At 34.7% G+C, this 10,489-nt stretch overlaps 1 protein-coding gene across 1 annotated transcript; it reads left to right on the plus strand.

Annotated features, from left to right (window-relative positions):
- The first annotated feature begins 1,903 nt into the window (after positions 1-1,903).
- Positions 1,904-6,995, plus strand: LOC132172776 (uncharacterized). The gene is made up of 6 exons (XM_059584346.1): positions 1,904-2,098; positions 2,299-2,798; positions 3,776-3,826; positions 5,802-5,935; positions 6,362-6,462; positions 6,666-6,995. Exons 2-6 carry the CDS (start codon positions 2,418-2,420, stop codon positions 6,845-6,847), a joined length of 849 nt encoding a protein of 282 aa, XP_059440329.1. The 5' UTR covers positions 1,904-2,098; positions 2,299-2,417; the 3' UTR covers positions 6,848-6,995.
- Positions 6,996-10,489: the final 3,494 nt, after the last annotated feature.

A 10,489-nucleotide genomic window follows, 5' to 3' on the forward strand; every position in this document is an offset into this window, starting at 1 on the left:
GTGCTACGTATTGACTTGTGTCGATCGTTGGAATTCCTCTCCAATCGTTTGGTTGCTAATACCTACTTGGTGAGATCTTTCTTTATTCTTGTTGGAATCCACTTTAGGGTGATGAGTTTATCTTTAATCCAAGAAGGCATGTATTTTTGATGTGGTGATAACCTCTAGATATTTCTCTAGGGAAGACAATTGTAAACTCATTATTGTTGATAGTGAAAGATTTGACTGGACTAGGTCCCGTGGTTTTTACCTTCGCATTGGAGGGTTTTTCACGTAAAAATCTTGGTGTCTTGTTTGTGGGTTTGCTTGATTATTATTTTGCTATTGTGTTACTATTTAATTTGCACAAAAATGGGTAGATTAATTCCGCTGAGCATCTGAAATTAGTGTTCACCCCTAACAGTTTGTTCTGTGAAGAAAACTTGAGCTGCCATACCAAATCAATAAATTCATCCGCACCACTGAAAACCATGCATGTGTTTCGTCGGATGGTGTTGGCTTATTTGAATGTTTGATGCATGTGGCACTCTTACGTTTTTTTGTGCATTTTCTTTGCATAAACGATGGAGGCCAGGTCTTCGGAGGTAGATACGGCCGGCCCTTCGGGTCTCGGGGAATGTTTAATGCATGTGGGTTTCATGCAACTTTCTTTCTTTCTCTCTCTCTCTTTTTATTTTTTTATTTTTTTATTTTTTTTTATTTTTTATTTTTTTTCTTTTTATTTTTATCTCCAAAGTCTTAATTATGAAGGCCGGCATTGAATTATAATTATTTTTTTTACCATAATTGGCTTTAGTTAAAGAACATTGATTATACTTTATATCATTAAATAGTTTTTTTTTTTTTTTTTTTTTTTTTTTTCATATGGAAGACGCCTTAATTATACTATTACTATTTGGGGGCCTTATTTTACCAGAGCTTTAGGCAACTGCCTAATTAGCCTAATGGAAGAGCCCCCCCTGCCTCACCTCCATCTACAAGAAGATTGACAAGACTCACCTAGATCTCACGTTAACTGCAACCCCACCAGACACAGCGTTGTTCACTACGGCATTATCATAGACCTTTAGAACAAGCACATCGCCTATGAGAGCTAGTGTCTGACTAAAACAATGGCCTAGCTAGGGTTCGACATAAATCGTCAAGAAAATTTTAAAGATACTACCAATTTTTATTACATTTTTTTTACAAACTAATGTGGCATTTGATATAACAATTGGTATATCAACAATTTGTAAATTTTAATTGTTAAGTTGTTGATGTGACAACTTCCATGTAAGTTTCACATCGGTTTGCAAACACTCGGATAAAATTGTTGATTTGGAGAAGCCCACCGCAGTCGACAATTGCCCAAATACATGGCTTGCATGGGCCATGAGCCCATTAGAACGTCTTTATTTCACTTGAACTTTAGAGTAATTATTTTATGGTCAAAATCTTACTTTGTCACATCTAATATTGTATAAGTATTAAATTATTCAAAAAATTTAAATGACATTAACAACATTAGCTGTATTTTTATCTAATAATTACTTAACAATATTAATGTAACACTTTCAACTAATCATTGACTTTTATTATTATTATTATTATTATTTAACATAGATTAATCCCAAAATTAGTTAAGAGTGTCACTTAAAAATTGTTAGACAATTGTTTCTCACATTTCTCTTAACCTCTTATAGAACATTAAATTTGTGAAATATTTCTCTTAACCATAAAATACTCTTATGCTCTCCATTTGATTTAGAATCAAGTGAAGAACGCCGAATTAGCCAAAAGACAAAAAGTATAAAACATGTGACTATCAAGAGCAACCGAAGCATATGATATACCAACGAGAGGATGACCTTAAATTACAAGAAATAAAAGGCCAATATTGATCACAGTAAATTAAAGAACAGGGCCAAAATAAGAGGGATCAGTTTCTACTCAGAAAAAAATAAAATAAAATCGGTGTCAGTTATCATTTCTTCTTGAAGTTGTTCCCATCGTAGATAAAGAGAGTGGCAGAGAACCTATTGCCTGCCAAGAGACACAATATGAAGTAGAGACTATAAAGTTGTAAAGGCACAACCTTTCTCCAATCTAATTCGAGGTACGATGCTATCAATGTTGTCACGAATTCCTGTATTGTTTCTCTAAATTACTTGTGTTTTGGTCAAATCAATCTTGTGTCTTGGAACCCTTTTCTTATTTCGTCTGTCCTATGTTTCACTTTTGCAGACTGTGTTTTTCCTATATTCAAATTTCTTATATTTTTTTATTTTTCTTTGTGTTTCCTGAATCTGTTTTCAGGTGGTGGATGATGGGTAACCTTAAACATTGCTTGATTCCCTTGTAATATATTTAGCATCAGAAAGTTCAATGATTGGTATTGTTATTATAAGCGATTTACCCAATTCCCTGAATTCACAATGAAATCTGCTCTTATAAGCACTAATTCCTTGCACCCATTTGCTCCGTTCGGTGCGCATATATCCTCTAAGCCAAAGAATCCCAACGTATTCTGCATAAAACCCATTACTTTGCCCGCCATACTCTCCTCGAAATCCCAGCCCAAGCCATCCAGATTGGTTGCGTTATGCGCTTCACATAACGCAAGCCTTTCGAATGCCGAACTGAAGGGTCGTGGGGTGGAGGAGATTCCGAGTGAAGACTTTGTTGAAGATGAGAATTCACAAAGTCGATGGAATGTGGAAGTGGGGAGCCCCAGTGTTCCGCCCAATGTTGTGCCGGCGGCCAAGTTGAGCTTGAGTGACCAAGCTTTCTTTCTCCTGGCCTTCATTGCTTGCACGGTATGAGAACATGTTGGGATTTTTTTTTTTTTTTGACTGTAATTGTGTTTCTATTCAATACCTTTTTGAGAAATGCTGCACATGCTCCCATACTCTCAAAATATAATGATGATTTTTAGTCACACGTGAGGGAGTGTGAGAATAAGAGCGTTTGTAGCATTTCTCATACCTTTAATGGATTTCGTTGGTTGTTTAAGGCATGCTTGCTTTTCCCATTTGGGTTTAAGGGATCAGTTTAATTCTCCATTGCATTGGAAGTGCACATCCATGGCTTGAATGGAACTATTCAGAATAAGATGAAGCCTTTTAGGAATTCATGAAGTCACTACATTTTAAATGTTTTGTGTAGTGGTGATGGCTACAATGATAATGACTTTAACAATTAATAATGATGGCTTTTTGAAAAACTCTATCCAAGAAGATAATTTAAATTTCTATTCTTGTGGAGCATGCAAACAGGGCTTTAATAATTCTTACTAATCAAAATTGTTGTTAGGTGTAAGATCTCATATTCCCTAAACAAATTAATAAAAATAAAGAAAATATGGATGCTTATCGATCATTAGTAAGAGGTGACTTTTATGATAAAGAAAAGAAAGAGGAAGCCATATAGAGAAGTATGTGCTTTAGTAATGTGTATTTCCCCCTGTTCTGGTCACAAAATAGATGAAAAAAACAAAAAAATTGGATTTTTGTTGCAGCAACTGATGTTATTTGGCATGTACAACAGATTGGAAACTATTTTCAATGCGTGACTTACCAAAGGAAAATATGTTATTTGTCCCTGCTAATTAATTGACACTTACATATGTAAGAAGAATTGGCTATGATTTAAGTAGGCTGTGGTTTAAACTTGTGGTAGTAATTATGTATGCTATTCTTTGCTGTCAAACTTGAAGCTTGAATCTTATTGTTGGCTATGATCTACATCAACTTCATCATTATTGATAATCATGAATTAATTTCAATGTTTGCAGACTTCTGTGGCATTTACTAGCCTTGTTATTGCAGCTGTCCCAACACTATATGTAAGTAGTCTGACATTATGTTTAAGTGCAGAATTTTTTTTTTAATTTTTTTTATGTCCCACTCCCAGCATCACACGTGAGGCTTAAGTCATCTCACTTAAGTCTATTATGACATTATGACTACCTGTTCTTTTGCAATATGCCTAAAATAAGGATAAACCAGTGATTTGTTAGTTGCAGCAATTTCTATTTGTTCTTTTGGAAAGTGTTTTTTTTTTTTTATGAGCAATTGTTTCATTTCTCATACTGTTTCAGCTAATAGCTAAAGGTTGATCCACCCCCACTCCCAAAGCCCCCTAAAATTTTGCTATTGCTAATTGATTTAATAGCCGCTAACAATATGTTCGTTTGGCAAAACTCTTTAAAGGGTGGTTTTTGCTTTTTGGTTGTGAGGTGACATAAAGGTAATAGTAATTTTTAGTTTTTTATGTTTTGAGTTGTTTGTTAATGCTTACCTACCTTAACAAACTTTGCCAAACGAGCCCAGAGTCTTACCTTTTACTGTTTCCTGACACACATGCAATATATGGAAACATGCTGCAAATTAGTCTGATATGGAAGATAAATAAGGTCAAATCCAAAATTGTTATATTAGGCAAAGCTTGCTTGGAGCCTACCTTCAAATATTTTTCTCCTTTATATGTTTGTCAAAGGAGAGGTATGACAACCTAGTTTGAGTGATGCCTAATGTACTCGGATTGTTAGAAGGTTGGCTGCACTACCGTAGATTATCTCCAGAAATATAATGTTTGAAGCTAAGTTGGTGATTGTGATGGAGAAGCTCAACCAGTGTGCTGCATTTTGGGGCAATGTTGTGGAAATTGGTACATCAGTTGGTTTGATGGTGTACTTATCGATGGTTTGGTGATATGAATGATGTTTAATGTACTTTAAGTTCACTGTTGGTAGGCCAACATTAATGTGAAGCTTTAGTAGTACATTGTGATAGAGAAGCTCTCCATACATGCCACCTCTTCGGGGGCCATGTTGTGAAAACTGGTTTTTCAGTTGCTAGATTTGTGCACTTGCTGAGGGATTGGTTATATTGCTGATGTTAAAGTTAGGTTGATGCTCTCTGCGTAACACTAAACTGAGGTTTCTTCCTCAAAGAGTTCGCAATCCAAATTTGTTCTGTTAGATAAATGTTTTGATTCTCTGTTAGTTAGTGTACGAGTGCATAAATTTTAGGGCCAAAACCAAGATCTTTAAGTTCAAGCACTAAATTTCAGGGTTGAAATAGTATGGTTTTGGTGATTGATATCCAGATATACTACTGCCCGAGGACAATAACAGAAAAGTTGGTTTGAGTAGGATAATGCGATGTCTAGCTTTTGTAGATATCTGCTGTTATGTGTGTTAAGCTTAAATCTTGACTTTCTATGGCCTGGTAACAAAATACGGTTTTCTTTCATATTCCAGATATGGGAATTCTAGGTGGTCTCAAATTTGTCTCTGTAGCCAATACCTCATGTTTCTATTTTCTGCATACTTGATCAAAAACTTAAACGATGTTATCCGATCCTCAATTTGCAATATCTGTGTCCTGCTTATTTGATATTTTAGGATTTTCACTAGTGGTAGACATTTGGAAGTTTGTTTATTCTTGTAGCATAATCTGTTGCTGATGTTCCAATAAACTTTGAAGCTCACTAGTTTGTTAGCATAAGAATCGTGCAGAGTATCTTGGTTTTATGATTTAAAAGGTTTTCAAATTATATATATTATTGCTCCTGTGTTTGTTCTCTTTCCAAATTGGGACACTATAATGAGATTTTGTCAGATTGCAAATATGCCTCCTTAGCTGGTGCATTTTGATGTTTGGGATCTTCTTTTACAATTTTTTTATTCTTTCTTTCGTAATTGTGGATGGTTCTGATTGTAGATGTATACATCAGAAGTTTGATGTGGTAGGCAGGTATATTTTGTTTTCTCAATACTAGTTCCTATGTATCTGTTTTTCCCGGATATCCTTCAGGCTATGGGAAGAGCTGCAACATCTCTTTCAAAGCTAGCAGATACAGCTCGTGAAGAGCTCCCCAGTACAATGGCTGCCATTAGGCTGTCTGGCATGGAGATCAGTGACCTTACGCTGGAACTAAGTGACTTAAGGTGACCATAAGACACTCACTTTTGCTCCTTCCTTTTCTTTTTTCACCTTTTTAAGGTAGAAGAAGAGCTGCAACATCCCTTTTTCATTTCCTAAACCCTTACTTTCTTGCACCTTTTTAAGCTATACATGGGTTTTCCTTCTCTAACCTGAAGAGGATATCCTTTAAAATGGTACTCGGGTTTCATAAACGATAAACGGTCGCCCGTCAGAACCTTTTTTATGAGGTTATACAGTATCTGTGTCTACTTAACAAGGACTTGTATGGCCTAGTATTGCTGGATATAAGACTTCTTTGCTTGCTAATTGAATACTTTATTTGGGAAATGATTGTTGTGCTCTTTATGCTTCATATTCTCACTTCTGTTGTTTAATTGGTGATGTATGTTTGCTTTAATTATAAATTGTTTATTCCTTTTGGTTCTCAGCCAAGAGATAGCTGATGGAGTCAGTAAATCAGCTCAAGCTGTGCAAGCGGCAGAAGCTGGAATTCGTCAAATCGGTGCACTTGCTCGCCAGCAAACTATGTGTATGTTGAAATTTGCAACTCTTTTCTTCCACCTCAAACCAGCTCCCCCCACCCCCATTTGCTTCCAAACTCTCTTTTCCCATTTTGTTTCTTTTTTTTTTTTTCTTTTTTTTTTTCTTTTTCCTAAGCATATCTTTCGGTTTTGTTTCTGGTTGTTGTTCCCTTTTTCCTATATTGGGACCATAATTCATCGTATGATACAGCAATGATTCAAGAGAGAGCTAGCCTGCCCATCATCTCTTTGCAACCCGTCGTTGCCAGAGCTGCAAAGAAGACTTCTAATGCTGTTGGCCAAGCCACAAAGACCTTCATGAATATCATCTCTCGAGGGGAGTTCAGCTCAGAGAACGAAGAGGACAGTGGAATTGATAGAGTGGAAATTTAAGAACTTTTCTCCTTCCCGTACATATTTTGCATTGAAATTAGACACCACCCGAAATGATTGTTTAAAGGATAGTTTGTATGCCCAAAAAAGTTTTGGGAACAATAGAAGAAGTTTTTTTTGAAACTCAATAGAAAACATATTTCACTTAGATGTGCTGGCTGTTGTTTCTGGGCTTAGTTAGCTTAGTGAAAATTGAATCAAAGCTTCCTAAAGGAGACGATAAGCCCTAATGACATGTATAATTTAATGGTTTAATTTATAGCATAAATGGAAAAGGATCCTCTCCTTTTCATTTGAAATGGAGAGTATCCATTTAGTGTATTTGGGAGGGTAATGATATGGATACTCTTTATTTAGTCCCTAATGATATGCATAAATTAATAATTTAATTCATAGTATATGACATATAGGGCAATGGGATTAAAACCTTGTGATTTCAACTTAACATAATTGTTTACTAATGAGGTAATTTACATACCATTAACCGCAGTTAACTAGGTTAACCCTTGCATGATTTAACATTGGGAATTTGGGATCATATACCTTTTCATGCAAAAGACGACCTAAATTTTAAGGAAAGTAACTTAAATACATGGAAAAGCCTACACAATCGGAGAACCTTCATTTTTGGGAGACCATCTTTCTTGGGTTTCAAAATCTCACCTTTTTGATGTCTTGCACATCACCTCCCTTAGGCCACACGACCACCACTTCCTTCAATCCTATTTTTCACTCATTCTCACTTCTTCTCCTCATTTCTCTCAAGTCTTTTCTCAACCTTTTCAAGCGCTTTCTCCTAAAGAGCCCAAATTACCTTCTACACCTCACTAACCCATAAAAGCACCACACCTTTTTGGCAAAGGAGAAGCTCATCAAGTTCTCTACTTGTTCATAATGACACCATATGTTTTGTTTGGTAGCCAAAGGCATGTGTACATAAGCCTCACCATTATTCATGACAAACTTGTAATGTCACATAGTAGCCACATGTTTGATTTCATAAGATAATATTTTTATAGATATGGATTTCATTTAGTTCTAGACTTAGGTGACGTATTTTTGGAAAAGAGATTTTTTTTAGAACTGCATAATGGTTTTGTCACCAAAAAAATAAATAAATAAATAAATAAAGAGAACTACAGTCCAATTTTTTTGTTGTTTTTTTTTTTTTTTTTTTTTTTTTGGGGAAGGGGAATTCAAATGTCTATGTCACATTATCATATATTAATGATAAACACTTTTAAAGTATTTTGGATGTTTAAAATATAAAAATATTTTGCAGATGTGTTTGTCACTCACAAATGAGTTATAAGTATGCTCAAGTATGAAAGAGATTTTCCAAACAATAAAAGTTTTTATTTAAATCAATTTTCTATGTAAAGAAGGTGTTCATTTGAGAAAAGTTTCTCAATGAGGAAAGTAAGGAAATAGTGTCTCTCTTTACATGTGATATGTTTATATGGTTCTTAAAAGTTTAAGGAAGTAAAGGGCGAACATGTGTGAGGTAGAATCATATTTCAAGGAAATTTTTGAGATATTTGACTTAAGAATTAAAAAAGCATGATACTGGGCTAAAAATCGCGTGCACCACATTGAAGTTACGATTGGGTAAAAGTGTCGTCATCACTAAGTTTTTCATGCTGAGTGCACCTAAAAGTTAATCAATTAGCTGACCATGACGCATCCATGGCCACGGCTATTGCCTGATCCTTGGAAGTTGAATCACATAACCCCATGCATACGGACGTAATAGTATGCAGACTCAATTGAATACGAACTAAGAAGTTTATCTTAGTTGAATATTATGGTAAGCAAAACCCAAGGAGTCTAACCCTCGAATTTTTTGGGTGCAAATACTATTTTGGGGCTACGCCTACTGGTGAAGTCAAAGTCTTACTCGATCCGTGAGAAATGAGTGCTTTGCATGGATCTAAATTTTGCCTGACAAAAATAGGTACATGAAATTACCTTGTCTTGAAAGAGTTCTCCATTATTAGAAAACAAAAAAATGGTAAGTGGTGGATGCAAGCAATGAAACAAATGGTCTATAGCGTTTGATTCTATATGCCCTTTTGTGCAGTCGTGATATGGATAACAATGAATGGTATGAGCTTAACGTCTGATTTAAAGATCTTGGATTACAATAACAACCACCTAAGTACTTTTGATTAGAGACATCCCTGATTTGCTTGGCTCCTTCAGAGGCTCGGCAATCGCCAAAGTTTATAAGAGTGCAAATTATAACGCTCACAACTTAAATAAATAGGTCGTTGCATCTAAATTCGCCACAAGCATTTTCTTTTGTTATTTTCTTTTATTGAACCTTTCTTTGTTCTGTTTATATCTTATTCTCAATTGTAAAAAGAAAAGAAGAGGAGAATGGTATGAGCTTATTGTCATTATTTGGATAAGTTCTCCTAAAAGCATTTTCTTTAACATGTTACCAAAAGAACTATAAAAAGACAAAAGAGGGAACAAAACAAAATTTGGTCTTGGCGACAATATAACCAAACCACATTCAGGATCTAATGTATGAGTTAAGACTAGGCTGTCTTATGTATTCACTCTGTGAACTTTTTGTTGTTTTTTGGACAAGATTAAGTTTTATTAATTAAATAGAAACAAGATATTAGAGGGGGTGTGAGATCCAACAAATTTTCCAGTACAATTTTTACATTGTCAAATAAAATTAACAAAAAAATATTTTAGAGGTTCTTGAAGTACGACTTTTTATCAAATTAATTATTCCCTAATAGCGTTGCCACATCGTACTCATTTAGAAGGCAATATAAGTCCCATTTAATAAAGAAAGTAAAAAAAAATTACAAATATACATATAAAAAACTAAAGAACAAAAATAAAATAAAATAAAAAATAAAAACACGAGAGGTGGAGTAGACGCATGGGCCACACAGACACGCCGAGGGGACAGCTGTTGTCTTTTGATCGGGTGTAACGTGACAGGGCGGTTAGAAATTTAGCAGATGTAGCATTAGAAAATTAAAAAATTAGAAAATAAATCAATGAAAAGTCACACTTTGAAGCATGTAACAGACCAAAAAGTTGGCTGCTACCCCAACCCATCCTTTGCCTATAGTCATATTAAAACTATAGGCAAAGGAAAAACCTAAGAATAATCTTTTTTTTTCTTTCTTTGGACCAAGCTATGATCAAAGATTGTCAATTTGTCATAATTTGGGCCAATGAATTATAACTTGACCTGCCAAAAATTAGAGAAAAATTAAGTAAACAAATTAATAATAATAATAATAATAATAATAAAGTCTTTATCTTATAATTAATTGCCCCATGAAACACTCAACTTGCCTTGAAAGGTCAGCCTTCACTTCTCATCATCTTATGCGATTGAACATCCAGAGGAGGACTTTAGAATTTAGAGAGGTAGACTTGAAGAGTCGGTCAATTTTTATATTGACTTTGTGTATGACAAATATGCCATCACAATTTTGGCACATATACTCAAATGCCCCTTGATATAATATTGGAGACGGAAACTTCCAAGCAGGTTAGAAAAAAATATTAGTCTTTTAATTTATTTGATATTAATTGCCCCCAAGAAAGTTGGAATATTCATTACTCCTCTTGGATTTATCGTATGATATGCTATATTTGTATGTTGGA

The sequence above is a fragment of the Corylus avellana genome, chromosome ca2 (genome assembly GCF_901000735.1).
Source record: "Corylus avellana chromosome ca2, CavTom2PMs-1.0".
NCBI lineage: Eukaryota > Viridiplantae > Streptophyta > Magnoliopsida > Fagales > Betulaceae > Corylus > Corylus avellana.

Bases quoted from the DNA above. Each gene is read 5' to 3' on its own strand.
- LOC132172776 (XM_059584346.1), top strand. From the start codon at position 2,418: ATGAAATCTGCTCTTATAAGCACTAATTCCTTGCACCCATTTGCTCCG. The intron at 2,799-3,775 runs GTATGAGAACAT...CAATGTTTGCAG, and splicing joins TGGCCTTCATTGCTTGCACG to ACTTCTGTGGCATTTACTAG. The intron at 6,463-6,665 runs GTATGTTGAAAT...CGTATGATACAG, and splicing joins TGCTCGCCAGCAAACTATGT to CAATGATTCAAGAGAGAGCT.